We start from the raw sequence: 24,851 nt of genomic DNA, 5'->3' as shown, positions 1-24,851 counted from the left end.
GGCTGCTAAGTCATGTCTTATGGCCGGGAATAGGGATGGGGGATATAGTACACTGACTGGCCAAATCACAAGATAACTTTCATCAGGAGGTGAGGACAACAGCTTCACTCTATTCACATGAATGGAGAGTGGATTTGGCCTGTTCTCAAAAGGAAAAAAAAACAGGACACTTTTAACTAGAAGAAGGTGTTTGGAAAAACCAGTCCATGACACCAGGCAAAGTAGATTTCAAACATTTTAACATTGCTCCATTTGAACTTCAGCACAATTTGTGAGAAGTTTATCCACCAACTTGGTAAAGAAGCTGTGCTCTAGAGAGGCTAACTGGCCATTTGGTATTAGCAGAGGAACCACGATTTCATCATTCAGATACAACTATCACCTGGGCCAGTAGACGTGTAGACTCGTGAGCACCACCCAGGCTGAAGGTGTCAATGAGAAAGTGCCCCCTGGTTGCTGGCATTGGAGATGATGACCACCAAGGCGAAAAGTATAGAGCGAGCAAAGGTCAGGAGACAGAACTGGGAAGAAACATCCACATCTGTGACACAAGTCTGAAGGAGATGGTAGCCAAGGAGGGTTGGAAAGAGGAAGTCGAAGAAGATAGAAGTTTGCTTGTATGCAATTACATTACTTTTTACTATCAAGTCTATTAAAGGACTATTGTGTGGGAAAAAAAAAAGAGAAAAATAGGAAAAGACTAAAGGTAAGATGTTGTAAATGTTTATTATTTTGTTCTGAGAGTGTCATTAAATCTTAAAGGATTTTAAAGTGAAGCAGTCATGACCATGATGCATAGATGCTGACAGCTGTGAACATGAAGAAGGAGCACTGTGTTTCCATGGATGGCCAGAGCAGTGATTGTTTTGTGTTAACGGTGATACTACCACTAATAATGATAGCAGCTAATATGTTACATATATTACATGTACCACTGTGCTTTTTGCTAACTCATTAACTCCTCAAAATGGTCCTATAAAGCAAGTACAGTTGTTATCCTTATTTTGCAGATAAGAAAACTGAGGTACAGAGAGGTGGAATAATTGGTCCAATTGGTTCTAGAATCACTTTTCATAACTATTGCATCTCACTGCCTTTCCTGGAGATAGATAGGTGTGCTTGGGTAGCACAGAAGCAGGGCAGATTAACAAAGGATTTATGCTCTTTCTCTTTTATCCTGCAGAACAAATTTCAATCCATCACCTAAAAAAAAAAAAACAACAACTTTTTTTCTTTTTTTTTGCTTTTTTTAAGTGTAAAGTTTGGCTTTTACTTAGTTTTTAGTAGAACAATTGAAAGTACTTGGGGGAGAGTGTGCCATTTGATGTTTGGAAAATCTAAGCATCATTCCTGCTCTGAAGGACTAATGGTCATCATTCATGTGGGTGCTTGTGACTGAAAAGGTCAATGGACAGAAAAAAAAATAGCAGAGAAACACACACAAGGATGGTTGGGATGGTGGTGTCACATCATTCATCAGTTTTATAACAGTGTTGACCTTTGTCAACATTTTTTAAAGGAAAAATCATAAGGCAGCAAAAAACAAAGAGCCACAAATGAACAAAACTGAAAACAGGTTAAAACCCCCTTGAAGACTTGAGAGAATAGATCTTTTTGCTTCCAAGAACAGTCTCCTAGTCCTGTGTTCTCTGGAGAATTCTGCCTACATTTGTATCTTTTCCACATCTGCTACTTCAACATTCTTCATCTTTCCCAGAGTGAAAATTTCCTAATTGCTTAGTGTCTTTCTGAATTGTCAATACCCACTCACAGAAGTAACTTCAGATTATAACAGCATGAAATTTTGTTTTGACTTATGCCTTTCTATTTGCTGAGAAATAGTAGAAGAGGTTTCCCTCTTTCAGTTTTGGACTCAGGTAGAAAATTCAAATAGATGAGAACCTATTATGTTTAGTGTTGAATGACTACCTTTGCTTCTCATTTTGCTGGTATATTGTTTAGATTCTATTAAATCCCTTTTGGTCCATTTCTTAATATGATGAAAGGGATGTATATTTCATCCCTTATCACTGACTTGCATGTGTGTGATGACTTATATTCTAAAGCCCAGTATAATTTAGTCTTATTTCATGTTCTTGTGCCATAATATTCATTGAGTAAATAAAAACCTACCTAATAACACCCATCAGATAATTTTATCAGACTGATGTCTCCACTAGTGGAATATATTTTGAACATGGGTGAAATGTTCCTTTGCTGTTACATTTTTGTTTTATTGATGCTGTTTGCCGTTTAATTTTTTCCTACAGTGCAGAAAATTTAGGGCTGTGCCTCTGTTTTTTTCTCACAGTGAAATTATGAGATTTGTTGTTTTGTCCTTTGTTTTGAAATTCTTGTTTCATTGGAGTTAGACTTATATCTTGTTGGCTGCTGTGGATTACTAGATTTATTGCTATGGACATAAGAAATTCTGGCGACTTTGAACCGATTGAAAAGGAAAGCTGGTTGTGGAGCTGAACTAAGAGCATGTAGAAAACTGGTTTAGGGAACGTGGCTCCATCCTATATGGGTCTGCCACTGAAAGGGTGAAATACTGTCCTAAACAAAACGTGCTTCTCAGCTTTCCTTGCTAAATTAGCCAAGTCTTATCCCACAGTGTTCTGCTGTTGAGCCTTCTGCTGCCCCGACTTTGAATATATGAGTGTTTCTGCATTGATAATAGAGAAATTCACATCAGTATTTAGGTTAATGTTTAGTGGAGGCCAGTTGGCTTTTTATTCCCAATGGCTTGAAATCAGCTTTCTCTGACAACACTGTTTGGCAGTTTTTCATATTTCTTTAAAATATTAATTATAACCCATCAAGTCTTAAGCAATTACTTCTGGGGTAGACTCTTGATGAATGTCATAACAAGGTGTTTTAATTTAATGGATACAGAATAACATCTGTTTCTAATATTTTAAAAGCCAATTTATATGGAAATTCATTTGTACACAGTCAATACACAGAGCCTTGTAAAAATCAAATCAAAATGGAAAATCAAACCACCATGACATAGTAGGTCTTCTGTTAACAAAGGATTTCACTGATGAGTAGATTCAGCTGCCACTTGCTAATACTCTAAATAAAGAAGAAAGAAAGTGAAGTCGCTCAATTGTGTCCCCATGGACTGTAGCCTACCAGGCTCCTCCGTCCATGGAATTTTCCAGGCAAGAGTACTGGAGTGGGTTGCCATTTCCTTTTCCAGGGGATCTTCCTGACCCAGGGATCTAACCCGGGTCTCCTGCATTGCAGGCAGACAGGCAGTAGTTGTTTGCAGGCAGCAGTTTGGCAGTAGATTATGTATGTAGTAGTGTTTGGCAGAGTAGATAAAACAGGCATCGACATACATTAATGGTCACTGGCTCATTCTACCCCCCAGGTGCACCTGATTTCAGAAGTTGTGGGTCAAGCTGAATATAATAAGGGACTTTCTGTAGATTAGAATACAGTCTTTGTAGAATAGTAATAGCAGCAGTTAACAGGGCCAAGATGTTCCTTGCACTAGGTCTCCGGAACATGCATGAATCTGCAAAGCAGTGTCCTTTGCTTTTCTGCATAGAAGATAAATGAACAGTTACAAGAGTTAGAAATGTGGAATCTTGGGCTCCTCCTCGACCTACTGAATTAGAACCTTTGCTTGCCTGTTAACAAGATCCCCAGGTGATCCTCATGTATGGGAATCATTTCCCTGGGCAGAGATTTTATCTAAAATTTATTTCTACTAACAGAGCTAGTCCTTCCTCTAAGTCTATCCCCTACATCAGTATTACCTGAGACTTTGCTTCTTAAAAAATGCCTATTCTCAGGCCTTATATCAGCCTGGTGCCTGAGATCTGCATTTCTAGCCATCATGCCACAGGAAGGCAATTGTTTGACAACTTCTTTGAAACTCTGCATTCATTCTCCAAAGGTATTTGCGTTCAAACAAAGAAGAAAAGCTTTTGAGGAGAAGAAATACAACCCTAATTGTGGTACCTAGTAAGTGTGACTGGGAGGATCTGAATTCAACCTCCCTGTGAAGCCACTCTAAGGCTTTTTTGCATTAATCATGTACACCCGGAAGCCCATCTAAAACCCCGTGATGAGAAAGCTATGCAGGAAGGCGATGTTTCAGTAGTATATTTTAGTAATGTGTTTTTTCTCTTTCTGTCTTTTACATTTGATTTCTTTTCTGACATTGTTTTTTAGCCGTGCTATCAAGACGAACCAGGACCTTCTCCCAGAAACCCCCTGGACCCACATTTTCTACAATGACTTTTGGGGGACCCTGCTCACCCACAGCGGCAGCCACAAGTCCTACCGGCCCCTCTGCACTCTTTCTTTCCGCCTGAACCACGCCATCGGAGGGCTGAATCCCTGGAGCTACCATCTGGTCAATGTGCTCTTGCACGCGGCGGTCACTGGTCTCTTCACAAACTTCTCTAAGATCCTCCTTGGGGACGGGTACTGGACCTTCATGGCTGGCTTGATGTTCGCCTCTCACCCCATCCACACGGAGGCAGTGGCCGGAATCGTGGGCCGGGCTGATGTGGGGGCCAGTTTTTTCTTCCTCCTGTCCTTGCTCTGCTACATGAAACACTGTTCTACAAGAGGCTCCTCGGCCAGGACCTGGGGCTGGTTCCTGGGGACGGGCATGTGCGCCGGATGCAGCATGTTATGGAAGGAGCAAGGCGTCACGGTCCTGGCAGTTTCCGCCGTTTATGACGTCTTTGTCTTTCACAGACTGAAAATGAAACAGATCTTACCCACCATCTACAAAGTAAGTGACTGTTGGGCATGAGCATCGGGTTACTGAGTTCCCTCTGAGCTTGATCCCTTTTCCCCATTTGAAAAAGCAGATTATTCCGTTTCAAAGAGAATTTAAAGTAAGTTACTTTTTGATCTTCGTGAGGTGGAAGTGTCCTCTCTGGCCTATCCCTACTAACCTGGGTGTCAGTCTCTGATTATTTTATTTCTCTGGTTTCTTAACTTAGTTTCATGATTTCTGAGAGGGTAGAAGGACAGTTCTGCCTTGTAAAGAATATGCATCTTTATTTATTTATCCTTGACTCCTTTATTTCAGTCCAAGTCCTGTAATCCAATAAATTGCCTGTAATAGGTGTTTGAAAAAATAACACAGCTGATCAGTGAGCTGGATGCTCGACTCTGGAAAGAGGAAATCCTCTGCCGTTTGTTAATATTACTTTTCCTAAACTGACTTTGGAAAACAAACCTCTCTGCTGTGCTCTGGGAAGTCACATTTTTAAATAATGAGTCATATTTACCTTTTCCTTGTTGTAGTGTATAAGAATAGAAGAGTCAAAACAGAAATTGGTTATTATAAGTTCTGCCCTGAGGCCAATTAAGACCTTTGCCTCAGGGCTTAATATGTGTTCTTCCGAATTCCCTCAGTGGTTTCAAATGCAGTGTTGTTTGAAGGTCACGGAAGCACTTTTGGAATCCCAAGTACTAGAAGATAACTGAGCAGTTTGGTGCTGGTGTGTTAAGGGGACGCCTTGAGTGGACTAGTGCATCTTGAGAAACTGCCTGCTTCCCATCTCCACATCTTCCCTCCCTCACAATAAACTCAGACTTGCCTTGCTTTTGAGTAAAACACTGAACTTAGCCAGTGCTTGCAACCTCAGACATGATTCAGACCAGCTCCTTTATCCTTTTGGATTCTCTTCAGCAAGGACTGTAATGGTTTAGGATACTGACCCTGAGAAAACTGTCAAGTGTTGTAGTAATCGAATTGGGAAGAAATTGAAGAACAAAATGGAAGGAAATAGAAACATTTATTTTGAAATGACTTTTTTTTTTTTAACTTAGGAATAGTAATTACTGCTGTGCTTCTGCTCTGTGGGGAAACAACCTGTTTACTTAGAACTCAAGTATCAAGTGCCTAATGAAGTTCTTTTGTGATTTCCATTAACTGCTGGATCTTGAAAACCCTCGATCGAATTTGGTACTTCGAAAACAACATAGGTTTGAAAGCCAAGCTCTTAATTTCAAATCAGTTTTAAATATTCATTCAAAGAAATTGAGGGAGAACAATCTTTTTCTTTTATTTATTTATTTATTTTTTAAATCTTTTTCTTTTTAAAACCACATCATCAACAATAGCAAATTTTCTTGTTGTACTGGAAATACAAATAGAATAAGTCATGGTCTTTGTCTTTTGTAAGGGTGAGAGCTATTTGGGGATGCAGATTGGGTGTTTTAAGACCTTGATAGCCTGTGAAGCACTGCGTTTTCTTCTGCAGAATTTTCATCTTACCATTTCATAAATTAGGAAATTATTTTGATATGTCAGTTCAGGACTTGCTTTTAGGATTTTTGAAGTCCTTTTCTGAGAAATTTTTAGTTCTCTAAGCTTATTTTCAAGGATAAAGTTGCTGATAGAGCTCCTTACTATGAGCTTGTCTCATGTAATATTTGGGACATATTTATAAAAGAAAATTATTCTTTGTTTATCTCAAAGTACAATACAACTGGGCATCCTGTATTTTATTTGGCAGCCTTACTCATGCAACTGCTGCTTAAGAAAATGAGAACTGCCACTAGTGCAAGGAAAGAAAACTTTTCTTTCCATCTAAGTTTTTTGGTTGAGTTAACAATTAAATTGCCATAGGACAGATTAACAGAATCTGCCTGCAGTGCAGGAGACCTGGGTTCCATCCCTGGGTTGGGAAGATCCCCTGGAGAAGGAAATGGCAAACGACTCCAGTATACTTACCTGGAAAATCCCATGGACAGAGGAGCATGGTGGGCTGCAGTCCCTGGGGTTGCAAAGAGTTGGGCACAAAGTTCCCCATCCTATGGGAAAGGACTTAATGCTTTGATGTTCAGTGTCTTGAGGAGTTCTCAAGTGGAAACTTACCCAGGCTCTCTGGTAACCACTGCTTGTGGGCAAGGAAGCTAGTCATGGCAGCAATACCCTTCATCTGATAGTTGCTATCTCAGCTTAGCTTTTTCTTTTTTCTTAGGTTTGGCCTTTTGAGCTTAATGAGGGCATTTGGATAATAGATTTTATAGATTTGTGAGAAACCTGGAGATGATCTATGCCTGGCCCCTTGTCTCCAGCTGAGGTGTAGAGAACCAGAGATGTGCAGGTCACCCAGAAAATGGAATCCCTAGAACTAGAAGACATATTTGTGACTGTCTAGTGATCTTACACTGTAAGGGTATGAAGATGAATAAAGAAATTAGATGACTCTGCAGTAGAGAAGGAAATAATAAGCATTGAATCTTAACTTGCACTGAGTGAGTCGCCTTGAACTAGCTCAATGACCTGTTTCTTCATGTCAGAATAGAGATCATGTTCTCCCCTGGAGAAGTTGGGAAGGTTATATGGAATTGTATGGTGTTTGTTGTGAACTGCTGCTGCTGCTGCTGCTGCTAAGTCGCTTCAGTCATGTCCGACTCTGCTACCCCATACACGGCAGCCCACCAGACTCCCTGGCCCTGGGATTCTCCAGGCAAGAACACTGGAGTGGGTTGCCATTTCCTTCTCCAACGCATGAAAGTGAAAAGTGAAAGTGAAGTCGCTCAGTTGGGTCTGACTCTTAGTGACCCCATGGACTGCAGCCCACCAGGCTCCTCTGTCCGTAGGATTTTCCAGGCAAGAGTACTGGAGTGGGGTGCCATGGCTTTCTCCATTGTTGTGAACTGGATAACCAGTATTTGGAAGGCACTTAATGCATATTAGTTGAAGGGAAAGAAGAAATATCAATGGGAATTATAATTCTTTATTTCAAGAAAGAGAAGGCCAAACTTTTCCAGTGGTTTGAAAGCATATGAATTAGGAATCAACTGAAGCTGAAGCATGAATATTTAAGTAAAAACTTCCATTTAGAATTTCATGACTATAGGGCTTGTAAACATTGGCATAGATTACATATGGAAGTTATATGTAAAAATTTCATATTTTTTCTTTAAAATATATAGATTTCTATGCCTGGGGTGAGTTAGAAGAGACTCTGAAGAAAGTAGATTAAAAGACTTTTCAACCTTAAACGAATACATCTTGAATGTCTTACCAATTAACTCTACATCAGAGTTATCATAGTTTGCCAGATGAAATAAACTTCCCTGCCTTATTAAAACAGAATTTGTATGTAAACAGAAAAACCCAGTGCACAAATGTTTAGCTCTATTATGCAAACCAAAGAACTAGCCAAATGCTCAAAAATCTAAAAATGGTGGTCCTCCTCAAGCTGGAAACGATTAAAACTAGAGGGGCAATCTCTCCATTTTTATAGTTTTGTCAGTAATGTTTTTCTCATAGCAATCACACTCAGTTTCTCGCTTCACGTTTCTTTAGTAGTGTCAGATGTTTTGATTCCATGCTTCTTGTCAGGTTCAGGTCCCAAAGTCAGTGTTTACTAGGATCAGGCAGAAGGAGCTGTAGGGACAGGAGTTATGCCCCTCCCTGGGGCTTCTGTCCATCCTGTCATTGCAGTAAGAAAGTATAGGGTTCTGTGTGGGAGAGGTTAAGATTTTTCTAAGACTTCCATCTGGATTTTCTGTGACATCTCCTGTTATTTAGTATTGGTTGCTTAAGAACAAATATGCCCTGTTTGGGCCAGACAGTCTTCCCGGGATGACTGAATTTGGCCAGAATTCTTGGCTGCCGTGTTTTGACTCTTCAGGTTCAAGCAAATGATGCCCGTGTCCATATGACATGTAACATTTCTATAGTTCTGCAAAGGAAATAAGGAAGTCTTATTTTTCTTGGTGAAGGGTTTGAAAAATAGTAAGTACCCAGAATATTGTAGATATTTTATTTAGTATTTAGTAACCATGTATGGGATTCCCAGGTGGCTTAGTGGTAAAGAATCCGCCTGCAGTGCAGGAGATGTAGGTTTTGATCCCGGGTGGGGAAGATCTTCTGCAAAGGAAGTGGCAACCCACTCCAGTATTCTTGCCTGGGAAACCCCATGGACAGAGGAGCCTGGTGGGCTGCAGTCCATGAGGTCGCAAAGACTTGGACACAACTAAACACACACACGGTCACACAAACACACACAACCATGTACAGTGTTTATATCTCCTGGGCACTGTTCTGAATATGCCAAAAATATTAGCACATTTAACTTAGTAAATGCTTATCAAGAGAATAATATGACTTTTGAAATAATATGGTTGATTATAACATGAAATAATACAGTTTTCAATACTTAGGGAAAAAATTGGAGGATTTGTAGGAGATTAAATATGTGGGCTTCCCCAGTGAATTACTGAATTCACACTTAAAGACTGACTTTTGAAACGGATGTGCCTGCAGTGGTAAAGTGAAATGTTATACGTTCTCCTTTCTACTGTGAGGATTTCATTCCTGATTAGTGAGGTCTGGAAGGTGGAACTGGAAGAGATGCATGTCAGAAAAATGTTGAAAAATAAGTTTTCTTGACCTCTCAACAAATGACTATTTTAGCCTTTCTTAGATGGTTTTCATTTGCTTAGCTTTATGTTGTCAAAAAGTAAAGGGGATGGGGAACCCTTGAAAGACACTTAAACTAGCCTTGCAAATAAATGCTAGACTTTTATCTGCCCACAAAATATTTTACAAGTCTCCCATGATCCCAGGAGGTACATGGGTAATAAAATCAGTAAAGGCAACATTTTTCTTACTTACCCAACATCAGTCATTGCTTGCCCAGTGGCCATTTTCTGTGCTTTTTTAACATCTGTTAACTGTTTTAATGTGGAAATATCTTTTTTCCCCTTTATTAGCCTCATAATCACTTATTCAGTTACAGGTGGAAAAAAATTAAAAAGGAAAGGAAATCTGAAAGCGAGTGTAACAATTCTAATTATAGCCCAAAATAATTTGGAAAAATGAAGCCCTTTGAGTTTGATATTTTAAGACTTTCTCTACAGATGACTACATTTATTTTACCGTAGTTGCTTCCAAGATATGTGTTATCTGGATAGCCACCTTTTTTTTTCAAATGAAATCTTGTGGCTCTATTTCATGTAAACAAGATAAAGACACTGTATTACTAGAGAGGGACATGGGAGGCATTGCCACTTTTGAAAAACAAGTCATCTCTGTCTAGCAAAACTTTATTTTAATGCAAAGCAAGATGTGATTGATGGAGGCTGCCTGTGGTGAGCAAGTTTACCTTTATCTTGAGTATTAAGTAAGCTAGGCTCTATAATAGGATGCAGCCATCAGACCCACACTAACAAATAGTTGCATGTTTCCAAACCATTTACTGGGCATATTTTGAGAATGGTTTCCCAGGGTCGGGGCTTATATTCTGCTGAAGGTTTTGGGCTCATCACTGTCTGAACACTGAAGACGTTAAACGTGGTGCTTTTGTACATCAGACTATATTGTGTGGCTCCCCACGTACAGAAGAATCTGTATAGCCTGCAGGTATTTGCACATTGGATCCACATGTGCTTTTTTAACTTGATTAGCTGCTTGGATGGCATTAGCAGAATCTGTTATCATTTATGGCTTCGTCCCTTTTCTTTCTAGGCCAGATTGTGGTTTTACTCAAGATGTGACCCTCATATCCATTGCCTTGAATGAAATAGGATATATTTGCTGATTCTGATTGTCTTCAAGCACCATCTGCACCACTCTGCTTCAAGTTGTGTTCTTGCTTTCTGAGAATTGTCTTTCCCTTCGTTTGCCTTACACTTGACTTTGTGAGAATCTAGATATAGCAAGAAACTCTGGTTCCGATCACAGTATTTCCTCGCATTATTGGAACTGGAAGGGGTGACTATTTGTCATGCACTTACAAATGAATTTGGATTTCCTCCCAGTAAACTTGTTGTAGCGTTTAATATTCATGACCTGTAGTACTTTAAAACTTTGAACAGCTGCCAAGACCGTTAACCAGATAATACCACAAATAAAGTCGAGGTTCAGAAATATTTTTCAATTCCAAAAGTCAAAGATTAATAGGGTATTTTATTCCTGCAGGTTGGCTTCCTCACTCAGCTGATTTGAGATGATTCTGTATTCTGCTTGCTGTTTAGATTCAAGTTAAGTCATTTAAATTTGGGAAACTGACTGTCCTTGCAAGTTTCTGTGATGCTTGCATTAGTGTTAATACCTGGGACAGCAATCTTATCACAAATTATTACTTTTTTAAAGGTTCATCTTTGTGCAAGGCACTGTGGTAGGTGAAGTGAGGAATCTAAGATGAATCAATAAAATTTGTTCTTAAGGGTATTTGAGAATAGTAGGAAGTTGAGAATAGTACATGTAAGTGTAGAACTGAAATTCAAGCTGGAGAGCTGTGAGGGTTGTCAGGCACTTGGAGCCCGAGGGCGCTTAGAGGACAGGGAGGTTACTTTCAGCTGAGGGGATGGGAAGCACCTTCTGGGGCAGGGGTGTGTGAGCAGGGCCCTGAAGGATTGTTTGGATGTAGGTATTTATAACTAGAGAGGTGGGGAAAAGTGGAAGGTGGTGGGTGAGCATTTCCTTGAGGGAAACTCAGGGGAAGTTACTGAGGAGCTCTGAGCAGTCCTTTCAGCAGATACATAAAGCGCATGCACTTAGTAAAATGAATTAGGAAAGGTCAACTGAGATAGCTGCTGTGTCTGATGATGTCAGGGTCTTTTAAGATACGATGTGACCCCAACATTGATGAGAGATGATGCATGGTTTTCAAATGTGCTAGCCCTTGGACTGGTCCATGGGAAAAACCCAAGAATGTATAGGCCAGCTCTTTCTTGTCTCTTGGGAAAGCTTTCTTTCCTGTTCTTTCCCTGAACCTGAGAGAAGGTCCCTTGGGTGATGAGACTAAGGATTCGACTCGAGAGTGGAGGTTATATCTCATTCTGTGAGTGTTTCCTATCAGTGATTATCTCGTTCTGTAGCATTTAAAGGAAAAGCAGTTATTTTCTGAATAATAATATTATTTTACTCTTTATTCTGTAATATTTGACATGTTATTATACACACCTAATGAGAAAAACAGGGAGCCCTTAAGGGCTTTCTCCTATGTCTGTTCTTCCAGCTTTGCTAAATGGTGTTCAGATATTACCATGAATGGCCACAAACACAAAATCCCTTTGTTTTGTACTCTTTCATACAGGAAGACAGAAAAAAAAAATTAAAAGGGTCCTTTTTATAGTATAAAACACTCTATCAGCACTGAATTTCAACCAGTTAACTGAGTACACCGACAGTGAAAATGACACGCAAATTGGACCTTGTGATGAATAAATAATGAGTCTCATTGAAATCATCTCTGCTGTTCTCATAACACTGTCTGGGATGCGTATTACATCACTCGGTTCAATTTTCGATAACCTGCTGCCTCAGAGGAATCAAATTGACTGGCGGGGATCTCGTGACTGTCAGGCTACTCATATTCAACTGGGTTCTGTCAGTTTCACGGAAAATGATGTGGTTTGCACAAATTTGAAACCCACTGTCATTGCCTAGAAGTCAGATTCCTGTCTTAAATGCCTGGAACAATGGAAATGCTAATTTAGGATTGATTTCTCAAGTGTAAATATAAGCTATAGAAAGCCAGATTTCTGGAGTGCATTAGAGAGTCCTTAAAAGGTGTGAGCAGGGTGGGAGGTGGGGTGGATAAAACTGAATGTTAAATTCATTGATCATTGATAATAGGGTAAAGGTTGCATGGTATGATTTTTTTTTTTTTAATATCCAGTTCATACCTATCGATCACAGTATTCCTTTCTTCAGAAGGAAAATAAGAAATGAAAAGGGAAGAACAGCACTTTCTAATACAAAAGTCTATGATGATTTGGTACTAGGAAGGTCGATGTGTCCTTGCTCTCAGGGTTTGTCTTTACAACTTTGCATCACCCAGATGGCTCCTGTATGCTCTGTTGGTCTGATTACAACTCTTGCATCAACTGGAATAGCATGAATTCAGAATTTAATACATGTTTCCTCAGTAATTATGGCCTTGATTAGTGAAGTCAGTGTTTTTGTTCCAGAGGACACTTTCTTTCTTTCTCCACATGTTTATTCATTTCATTTCAGGAAATCAAATAGAATGCAGAGATCATAATACTTCTCTTTGTTGTAATAAGGGAATCTGCAGTGCCTGCATTTGGGTGTGTGATTGTCATTTTGCTTATAATTAATGTAAGATTCAAAGAAAACAGCAAAGACAACATGAGAAAAATGAAGCACATTTAAAAACAAATAAATGACTTAGTTTTTAGGTTGTGAAGAAAATGAAAAATATATCCAGAATTTCTATTAATGTATTATTAAAGATAACCACATACCAAGTACATTTAGTAGTCATTGCTTATGTATATCAGTTGTGACAGCTTAGAAGTAATTACATTTTATATATTTAAAAGCAACAAAAACAAAGCAAAAAAAAAAACACCTCAGCATTTTAATTTTGTAAATTTTGAGTCATTATACCCGTTAGCAGTACGAACCCAGCATTTTGAAGGCATTATCTTAGTTTTTAATGCATGAGACACTGAGTCCCTTCCCCTTACAAAAGGGTGTATTTGTGCGTGTTCATGTTGTGTGTCCCACCAGAATAAACTGCAGGAATACATGTTTATATAATGTTGTCAGGTTACATCAAAGCTAGATATGAGTGGTTTGAGTATATTTCTGTAATTTTTATGAAATGGAAAACTCCAAACTACATAGAATTATTTCTCCTAATTTGAAGATTCAGGCAAAAATTTACCTGTTCCATCGAGTGACATTTCTTACAATCTCATAACAAAGTGTGATAAAAAGTTAAATACATCTCATACTATGAAAGCAAGTGATGTTTACTTTGAAGAAGCACGTGGTGATTGGCTAATCTTCTCATGTATAGATCCAGGTAAGAATATTTTAGAAAGGCCTTTGGATTGGGTCCTGAAGATTTAGATTTAAATGATGTGACTTTGGATAAATTACTAAATGTATTGAACATCAGTTACAGGGTCTGTAGAGATGATAGAATATAATATTTGCCTTGCCAAATTATTGCCAGTTATGAATACAGTAAATGTACACTCTCAGGCAGGTTTGTTTTCTGTAGTAGATATCACCATCCTCGACAGCATTTTGTTACATTTCCTTAGCATTTCTGTAATAGTGAACTTTTTGTCTGTTGTCTTACAGAGCAGTCAGTTGACTTAGCTCTGACTTTTCTAATGGGATGCTGGGTGAAGTGTCAATCAAAGTGTTTGGTATCCTATTCAACAGTGCTGACAATTTAAAGAATATTGAGAAAAAGGCCCTTTTCAAGGAAAATTCTTCTGAACAACTGATTAGACCATTTATCTTTTGTTTGAAAATAAGTACACATACTCATTCTTTCATTTTTCTCCATTGATAATATTGTACCATCATTTCATAATTTTATAGCCTGATTTTTCCCCTTCAGGCTCAGGATGGTGCTGTTGCTTATGTATCTGGAAGTGGAGGGGATCCAAGCCTTTTCTGGTCTGCTCCCCACCAACACCCTGTTTCCTGTGTATTTGCTTTTCTTAAGGTTTATAGTAAGGAAGATTAGTGCAGTGGCTGCAATGGCTTGCAGCGTTCATCTCATTCTTTGGGGAAAGAGGAAGCACTGTTAACACCTAAGGGTGAATGTGCATCTCTTGCCTCCTCTTGTTCTTCCCTAGCCTGGCAGGCAACACTGTGGCAGCTGATTCTAGAATCTCCTATAAAAAACCTTTTCAGGGGAACATTGAGGCTGCTTTTTGTTGTTATTGCTGTTGTTCCATAGTTTAGTTTATTTCCTTACCTCCTAAGGAGAGCAAAGACGGCAAAAGTTTTGTTGTTAAAGCAATACTGTTTTCTGGCTGCTAGAGATTTTTTAAAATATTTCAAATGCTTTAATAACGTTCAGACCAAATTGTTTTTATAGGAACTTAATTCCTGGTAACTTGGGCTTGCTGAGAAAAGTCTATAGGTAAAACTGGTTTTCCTTTTATAGGTAAGATTATACTTGCCAGTGGTAAAGAATCTGCCTGCCCAGTGCAAGGGACCGCAAGAGACGTGGGTTGGGTCCCTGGGTTGAGAAGATCCCCTGAAGTAGGAAATGGCAACCTGCTCCAGTGTACTTGCCTAGAAAACTCCATGGACCGAGGAGCCTGACAGGCTTACAGCCCATGAGGTCACAAGGAGACGAACACAACTGAGCACACATGCACAAGATTGGTTTTGAATTTGAAAAACCCAATGTTTAAGAATATGGTTTAATTGACAGGTAATAACTAGGGTGGGTAGGGGATGGAGACTGTTTAAGCATTAGGATTTATTATGGGTTTCCAAACTGAAATGATAGTCAACCTTTCATGGGGAAACTTTTAAATCAGAGATTGTAGCTTCAAACTGGACACTACTGAATAAGGATATTTCTCTCTGCTTATTTTTTTTTTTTGAAGTGGTAGGGAGGAGCTGATGGAGAAGTAGCAGGAAAAACTGCTGTTTATTTACTTATGTCCTCATCTCACAGTTTGCTGTGCACGGCTTGTGGGATCTTAGTTCTTAGATCTACTTTTTAAAAAATTCCTGCTGTTGTTATCAAATCTAGGTTCATCTCCTTGCCACTCATAAGCCAATAATTCAAGAATCAAGTGTCAGTAGAAAGGAAAAGTGCTTTAATCAGAAAAACTGGCAATCTGGGGAGAAGATGGACTCCTGTTCAGAGGCCATCTCTATAGATTCTGCTCAGCTGTGACGAATTTTAAAGGGAACTAGTGGGGTGGTGGGGAGAGGCTGGTTTTGCATCATTCCTCGTTGTGTGCTGACTGACTCTCTCTCCAGATGTTATTTTACCCCACTACGATCTGCCTGCAGGATTGCTAGAAGGGCTTGGGGGGGTGGCTGTTGCAGGTAGAGAGCTAGTCATTTTTTAACAGCTTAGTTCTCCATTCTTCTCTTTATCTAGGAAAAAAATCAACAGGTTAGACAAGGCAGGGTGTGCATTCAGGAGACCATAAGTCAGGGGTTAGTTCCAATTGCTTAGTGATCTCAGCCTATAATTGTGTTCTTTTAAGGTTAGAGGGCAGCAGAAGTGGGTAAACAGGAAAGGGGTAAAAGAGCTGCTTTCTGTATCATTTTGATGAGTAGCTGGGTCTGGAACCCACTTATGTACATTGAGAATCTGATACCCCATACACTATTATGAAACATTATAAGATTTTCATAAAGACACAAGATTTTGTGGTCTGGAAGGGATATTAGAAATTATCTATCTTTATGCTAACCCATCTCTTTTTACAGAATTTGGGGTCCACAGAAATTAGTTGGGTATACAGTTAACAGTACCTCTTCCTCTGGGTCCAGTGCTTTTACCACTGTGCACATTGCTTCCATGCCTTTAAATTACAGAAACAAACAAACTTGTGACTATGAAAATAATTTTTAATTTGCCACTTTAGAGACTTGTAATGGACCACCGCCATGTACCATTCCTCAGGTGTGTCATGAATAAGACTGCCTTCTTACTTACCCTAGATACTTTCTCTTTAGCTATGTTAGTAGATTCAGGATTTAAGGCTTCTTGTATTTGCCTGTTGCCATTGTAGGACTCCAGCTTGATTTAAGCCTTTCAAATGGAACATACTTATTTATTTTTTTTTTTTATGGCCACACCACATAGCCTTAGAGATCTTATTCCTCTGACTAGGGATGGAACTCATATCCTCTGCAGTGGAAGTGGGGAATCTTAACCACTGGACTGCCAGGGAATTCCCTCAAATGGAACATATACTTTTGTAGCTAACAGAAGCTTAACACAAAGAGACTAAAATCATAGTGTGTTTTTCTTCCCTAATTTGATTAATTTCCTTTACTAACAGGATATTATGTTTGGAATAGATTACCCCTCAATAGAGGGAGCTTCTGTTTGAGGATACTGAGCCTGGGATTGATTTAGAGGTGGAGAAGATGAATACTGGCTTGGCAGTTCTTTGACACCCTGTTCCAGCTCTCCAAGGCACCACTGGGCAAACTTGGAGCAAGAACTTGTGCTTGTGCTAACTTGTGCTAACTTAGGCATTAGCAGTAGACTCATCAGCTTGGTGTATCCTTGTTCACCCTGTTACTCACAATTCCAGAAATGTTGTAGGATGCCACTCATTTCTTAAAGATGCTGAAAGTTTCTTGTGATCATACAATATGACTTTAGTTTCTTTCTGTTGGATGAATATTCAAATGAGTGACAACCCTAATGTCAAAAGAGAGGATGGTTCCAAAAATGAAGGTACTTCAGAGGTAAAAGTGCCAGAAAGGAGAAAATGCAGAGATGCCAATTGAAAAATGGGCAGGCTAAGTGAGAAAGGGGCTGGATTTAAGCTGTCAAAGCAGCAGCTGAAAGTTTCTGGTTCTTGGACAGGATAATTTGTAGTCTTTGATTCTCTTGCATTCTGCAGTGTAATCTTCTCTGCAGCCCTGCTGACTTCCATATTGTTTAAAGAGGAAGAGAAATACCCCATTTAAATTCATTAGCCTTCATTTGCATATACACAGAGCTGGTGGTAATTATGATAACAACCACCATTGATCAAGGCTTACTGTGTGCTAGCAAAGTGTCTTCTATGCATTTCTTTGTTCAACTCTATGAGAGTAGATATTATTTACAGATAAGGAAACTTCACTCTTCTAGGAGTGAAGTAATTTGCCCAAGGATTTCAGAGAGTGCCTAGCTAGGGAAGAAGGGATCTCCTTCCATAGTTTTAACACCAAAGCTCCTGGTTTGGTTAAAATGGAAAATCCAAATAAGATGAAAGAATCAGTCATTCTCATATTATTTGGTCTTGCAAACAGTGCTGTTTACCTACAATAGTGTTAAATACAAGTGATACACACTTCTACATGCAATTATGAGTTTTATGGCTGCTAAAAATACAAAGATGGATAACATATTATCCCAGTTCCTTTGGGTAGGGGAGAGTCTTGAGTGAAAGAAAAACAGTGACCACTAAGTAGCTCAGATCATCCAGAATTTTGTTTTTAACTTTTTAAGACTCTGAGCCAACAAAGGTCCGTCTAGTCAAAGCTATGGTTTTTCCATATGTGATGTGAGAGTTAGACTATAAAGAAAGCTGAGCACCGAAGAATTGATGCTTTTGAACTGTGGTGTTGGGAGAAGACTCTTTGAGAGTCCCCTTGGACTGCAAGGAGATCCAACCAGTCCATCCTAAAGGAGATCAGTCCTGGGTGTTCATTGGAAGGACTGATGCTGAAGCTGAAACTCCAATATTTTGGCCACCTGATACAAAGAACTGACTTATTTGAAAAAACCCTGATGCTGGGAAAGATTGAAGGTGGGAGGAGAAGGGGATGACAGAGGATGAGATGGCTGGGTGGCATCACCAACTCGATGGACATGAGTTTGAGCAAGCTCCAGGAGTTGGTGATGGACAGGGAAGCCTGGCGTGCTGCATTCCACGAGGTCTCAAAGAGTCAGACACAACTGAGTGACTGAACTGAAAACCATTTCATGCTTGTGCATTTAATTTGGATTCAGAGTCACTTTCCATTTTTTCGTCCCTCAGTGCCTATCATGTGACAAGTTTGCTAGATGCTTTCTTATCTGTTCATTTTTTGAAAAATAGGTACCAAGTGTCTTCTAAATATGAGGCGCCTTTTTAGGTGTCAAGGATAAAGTAATGAAGAAAACAGACAAAGCTTCTCTCTTGGAATTTATGTGCGCATGTGTGCTCAGTCATTCCATCATGTCTGAATCTCTGTGACCCCATGGACTGTAGCCCGCCAGGCTCCTCTGTCCATGGAATTCTCCAGGCAAGAATACTGGAGTAGGTTGCCATTTCCTCCTCTAGGGGATCATCTGAGGCAAGGATCAAACCCATGTCTCCTGCATCACCCGTATTGGCAGGCAGATTCTTTACCACTGAGCCCCCTGGAATTTTACATTTGTTTTCTAACTTAACTGTCACAGTGACCCTGTGGAGTCATTGTTTGTACCCATTTTACAAGAGACTGAGTGAATCCCCCTGAGTTGATTAGCATGCAGTGAAGCTGGATTTCAAAGGCAATGCTAATTCTAAATGCAGTGATAATTTTCAGTACAGATCATTGTCTTTGTGTTCCTTCAGTTAAAATGTAGCCTGATTATTTAAGGTATTATATGAATAGGACTGATTGCGTGCATGTGTGTGTGTGTGTGTGTGTGTGTGTGTGTGTGTGTATGTGTATGTAGATGGTTTAGAAGCCTCCTTGAGAAGAAGTACTGGATACTCTTTTTCTTTTTCATCTTCCTATCCCAGAAGAGTAACAGGCATTGAGATACTGGTACCCTGAGCTTGATCATCAACATCACATTGGTCTGCAAGGGCATAGCATGTCCACCGTGGTTTGTCCTACTCTAACAGATTAAAAGAGGGGCCTTGTGTATACATCCTTTGAGGTTCGGCTAGGTTAGATTTGCTTCTGAGGCTCCTCATGACTTTCTCTACCTCTTCTGTAATGCATGGTGCTTCCCCCAAAGCATGCAAAAGTGAATTTTCTGGAGTCAGTTCACATGAAAGCATTTGGTTTGACTCTGAATTCATATTGCTGCATCATTGCTAATCAACCTTATTAACTTATGTGTATAGGCAATGCATTCCTAATGGCTTTATAAAGGAAAAGATAAGTCTGTGCTACAGAGTTTGCTTTATAATTCAGATTAAAAACCTTTTCCTAAAATTTCATTAGAAATATGATACAGCTTAGAATGACTAGCAGTGTTGTGATGTCCCATGCTTGTGTGTCTTGTAGGGGTCCTATCCTGCACAGGATGTTTCAGGCCTTGTTGAATGTGGATTGTAAAGAGTGTTTTTTAGAATCTGAGATTCCCTACATTTATATAAAAAAGGAGCTCTAGGTTCCCTGACTCAGTACTCATAACCTTTGAGGCCAGATGTAACTCTGTTTTCTAAAAATTATTTTGGAGATAACAGGGTGCATAAACTCTCTATCATGTAACACCACCGCCATTGCAGCATTGCAGACTAAGAAACTTTTAGTATTTCTGAAGGGAAATATCTGAATATTTACAATAACTGGAATAAAGACTGTAAATAGCCACATGTCAGGTTGGGCTTTTTTGTATTTCTTAATAGTTTTATTGAGTTATCATTTGCATATCATAAAGTCAGTTTATTCTTCATGTTGCTTTTGAATGTGTTCACCAAGTTTTTGCAACTATTACCATAATCTTAATTCCATATTTTGAAATTAAGAGCAAGGGAGTTTGGATCTAAAGTTACTGGTTTTCAAAGAGGTAGTGTTGTTTTAAACTTCTTTTTTCTTTTTGATTTCCCAAGTTTAACAAGATCTGTAGAAAAAAAGTTCTGACCTCAATCCATGTGGTTGGTTAAGTCTTACAGAGATTCCTGCATGTTTTCACTGGTGTCTTTAATATGCTTGCCTGTCTTATTTACTGTTTAACAAATTGGTTGTGGTGTTTGGGTAATCAGGGTATCTTCTTTGGGGTTACATTTGGGTCAGAATGCTTGGATCCTTATTTTGTTTTTTTCAAAATTATGATAAATTGTAGTCCCCTACACAAATGTAATTTTCTGCAGTAAGAATCTGACATCAGTATTTGATAGCTTTCTTGGCTGTGTGTTTAGTACATGCGGCTCTTGGTTCTTGAATGAGTAACAATTGCTTATAGTGTAAATAGGAATCTGAGTACTTTGTAGTCTTTTTCATATATTTGCCTCTCAGTGTGTATTACAGATGTCTTACACATGCAGAAGTAATTGTGTTGTGTTTAAGTACATATTGTTGACTTATTTTTAGCTGTGTCCAGGGGTTTTTTCAAAGTATAAAGGTGCTTTTAAAATCTAAGATAGACTCAATTTCCATTCCTTTTTAAAAAAAGGAAGCATATTTTTAGACAAACTAAACATAGTTACAGATGGAAAAGAATTTGGAATCTTTCTTTACCCCTTTAAAGAAATGGCCATTCTTAAAATATGTCCCAGCTTATTCCCTAGAGGTAGATTTACTTTTGAGCAGTTTTAAAAGAGCAATAACATAGTTAATTATGGGAGAAAGATTCTATAAAAATTTAATATGCCATTAAGACATTTGCTGATTTACATCAGATTTATATAAAAGTTGTTTGAAGCTACACCTTTGCATGCAGCTGGTGGCCTTTTTCTAGGTTAATTACATTCGAGCCTCTGAAAAATGTTAGACATTTGAGAGAAGTTGTGATTTCAGAGATAAAGGGAACACGCTGTGAAAAGTATGGCCATGTGGCATAATGACATAAATCCTGCAGTTCTAATCAGGAGGCCTGGGTGCTCACAGTTTCTGCCACTACCTGCTTGTGTAATTGTGGACAAGTAATTTAACCTCTCCAGGGTTTACTTTCCTAATATGGAAGTTTCTGGAGATGCTTCAAGAACCAAATTATATCATGTTATTTTTTATCATAATTAAAAATTAATTTCATTGTGAATCTTTTAAAAAGTAAGATCATAAACTTTGTCTTTGAAATAATCTGATTGGAAAGATGGAATTATTATGCCAATATGAAGTACTTCATTCATTCCCAGAACAGAAGATTAGATCCTCAAGTACTTATAATAATATTTTTTGAGGACTGAGTATTTATTGCAAACTGAAGTGGGCTCTGTGTTTTGTTTCAACTTTCAGAGAAATCTGCCTTAAATTATCTTCATATCTCCCTTTGATCATGATGGTTTGAAGTTATCTCTTTCATTATCTTCTAAACCTAAATACTTGATTCTTCAATGGATTCTCCCAGAAGTCCATTATATTTTCTATTTCTTAATTCCCTATTCTAGCCTACATAATTGTTTCAATATGTCATTTTACATGAGCTGTGCTGTCATTTTAGGCATGTAATTAGAAATTGACTTTGATCCTTTTTCCATGCAAGAAAAATAGTATGTTTTCTTGAAATACCAAATTGAGTTTGCCATTCTCTGTAGGGGAATTGAAAAGGTAAAAAAAAGCCTAAACGAAGTAATATTGTCAAGTGTCAAACAGTGGTTTGGACTGAGAACTCTCCATATTGAATCCTCTGTCTCAGAGCCTCTGTAAAGGCTCATATTCACCCTTTACAAACAGTATAAAGGGTCAGATACTAAACGTTTTCTGTCATGTTGATTCCATGACAACGGTTTAACTCTGTGGGGTTACTGAAAACACCTGGATGTTCTGTGTTCTAGTAAAACTTTATCTGAAAAACATGTGGGCACTAGATTTGGCCAGTCTGCTGACTTTATAGCTTGCTGACTTCATTTGGTACCTTCGCTGATATACACACCCATGTGCTTTAAGTCATACGTGCTCTCCATAGAGGCTAAGTTTGGGATAATATCTTTATAGTAGTATCATTCACTCAGTTCCCTATATGCATTTTACAAAGGACCTTCACATTCATTTTTATCTGAATCTTTAATACTTGTGTCAAGAGGATATAAATCTTCTTCTGTTACAGTGGTGGAAATCTAGAGTGGTGAATTTGCCTAAGGTGACCCTGAGAACACAAGTCCCTTCCTCTCATTTTCTGCTCTGTATTTTATCTGAGTACTAGTGAGCTCACCATGCAGGTATCTCCAATCCTGCTCTGTATTAGTTGACTCTCCTTTACCCTAAAATTTGGAAGTAAATTCAAGTCCAAATTTAGCACTTCTACTATTCTCTGGATACCAAATTCATTCAAAATAATCATGCAAAGTAAACTTTGGTAACAATTCCCCACAAAGGAAGCCCAAGTAAGCAGAAAGCAGTTTCCAAGAATAACCAGCTCTAGAAGTTCATCACAGCTGTAAAAATATGTCTTCAGTACAAATTTAGCTTGTAATAGAAGGGTACTTGACTTTTTCATCTTCCTTGATTTTTTTGTTTTTTTTTTTGCAAATTATTAAGAAAGAGATGCTGAGGATATTTATCTATTCCTCTTTATACAAAGGCCAAGCATTTTTATCATGAAGGGGAGCTGTCACTGAAAAAAAAAAAAAGAGAAAAAACAACTGAGAAGTAAATGCCAGTTGGGAGGTAGTGGAAAGTTTGACCATATTACTGTGTTATAACTTTCATCCTGTCTTTTTGAAAATTGGCCATTTCCTTCTGTTTGAATGAGGCGTGCTGTGCTGAGTCGCTTCAGTCGTATCCAGTTCTTTGCAGCCCCGTGGGTTGTAGCCCACCAGGCTCTTCTGCCCATGGGATTCTCCAGACAGTTCTCCAGACTGCTGGAGTGCTGTTTCCTCCTCCAGGGGATCTTCCTGACCCAGGGATTGAACCTGCATCTCTTACATCTCTTGCATTGGCAGGCGTGTTCTTTACAACGAGTGCCACTGGGAAAGTCTTGTTTGAATGAAGAGCACTTGGCAATCAAACATCATTAGAAGTATTGATTGAGTTTTCCAGGTTAACTGAATCTGTAAGGATCCATGTGAATTTGGCATCTCTTTCCCTTTCTTTCAAACTCATCAAGCCACAATCTTTAGTCCTGAATGTTGTATAAATGTTACATTTTAGTCAGTATTGTTTAAGGATTTTTTTTAAAGTGCAATTTTACATTTGGCCCTTTTTAAGGTTATTTCAGATTTTTTTGGCAATGATTTGTAATATTTTCTTCCTTATCTTAATGAGGCAACTGGTTGCATGAAGGAATGAATAAATAAAGCCTGCTGTTTTAAATGATGGCCTGATCTGGGAATTCTGATTTTACCTCTTTGTGTCTCTGCTGCTGCTGCTGCTAAGTCGCTTCACTTGTGTCTGACTTTGTGCGACCCCATAGATGGCAGCCCACCAGACTCCCCCGGCCTTGGAATTCTCCAGGAAAGAACACTGGAGTGGGTTGTCGTTTCCTTCTCCAATGCAGGAACGTGAAAGGTGAAAGTGAAGTTGCTCAGTCGTGTCCCACTCTTAGCCACCCCATGGACTACAGCCTACCAGGCTCCTCTGTTCATGGGATTTTCCAGGCAAGAGTAGTGGAGTGGGGTGCCATTGGGGTAAAGGACTCCCTCTCTATATTGTCTTTTATAGGTATGTAGACTAGAGAGATCTGATTGGAAAGTTTGATCATTGTGTCAAGATTCTGCTGTATCTAAAACCACCCTCATATCTGCCCTCCAACTCCCTTCTAGACTGCTGTCTTGGTTCCTTGTTCTTTTGTTTAGTCTTTTCATTTAGTGTCAGGTGCTGGTCCAGTTACTATGGATATGATTACTTTAGCGAAGTAAACAGACACACCCCTAGCCTCTAGAAGCTTGTATTTCTGTGGGAGCAGTGAGACTTCTGATAATCATTAAGATTATATGTGTTTAGTGTCACTGTGGGCCTTAGCACCTTCAGACTTGACCTTTACAATATATCTTTCATATATGGTAGAAATTTATAAAACTGGAGAGCTTTGAGAAGGCGGGGATTAATGTAGCCTGGAGAAGTTGGGGAATCTCTTGTGGAATTTAAGCCGGAGGTGAAAAAGAACATTTATCATAGTGGCAGCATTCGGTAGATGGATGCAAAGTTGCTTCATATATAGAGTAATGAGGCTGATAACTTGATAATTTTGAAGTTTATGTAGTAAAGGTGGGCCAGATTTTGGATAGCTTTGAATACTAGGTCAGAAACATTGGAGTCTATTCCTGAATTATTGTAGATTTTTGTTGCAGAGTATGATTAAGAATAGAAACAGAGGGATCACATTCCATGCCACACACACAAAGACAGGTGAAATTTCTCATCCCGAACTTGACCAGATAGCTCTGTGTTCTTGGTGAGCACATATAAACTCAATGGGCATCCATTTCCTCACTTGCAGAAGTAAACATTGAGGAGAGAAATCTCCGGAGTTCTGGGATTTTACAAATAGATATCTCTGATCTCTAGGCCTCTTCTAATATTTGCCCATCTGTGGCTTTTTGAGCTTCTCCTGTGGAAGTGAATGGTCTTTCAT

The 24,851-nt window shown here is 38.9% G+C and overlaps 1 protein-coding gene across 1 annotated transcript in view; it reads left to right on the top strand.

Annotated features, from left to right (window-relative positions):
* The window catches only part of TMTC2 (transmembrane O-mannosyltransferase targeting cadherins 2), a 389,698-nt gene that overhangs the window by 154,116 nt on the left and 210,731 nt on the right, over positions 1-24,851 (top strand). Inside the window, exon 2 of the mRNA XM_043447075.1 lies at positions 4,192-4,762. Coding sequence (XP_043303010.1) covers positions 4,192-4,762 — 571 coding nt within the window. The remainder of the gene's footprint in view (positions 1-4,191; positions 4,763-24,851) is intronic.

This window comes from Cervus canadensis, chromosome 25 (assembly GCF_019320065.1).
Source record: "Cervus canadensis isolate Bull #8, Minnesota chromosome 25, ASM1932006v1, whole genome shotgun sequence".
Taxonomy (NCBI): Eukaryota; Metazoa; Chordata; class Mammalia; order Artiodactyla; family Cervidae; genus Cervus; species Cervus canadensis.
Note: the sequence above shows the minus strand (reverse complement) of the source record. Positions and strands in the feature narration are given on the sequence as shown.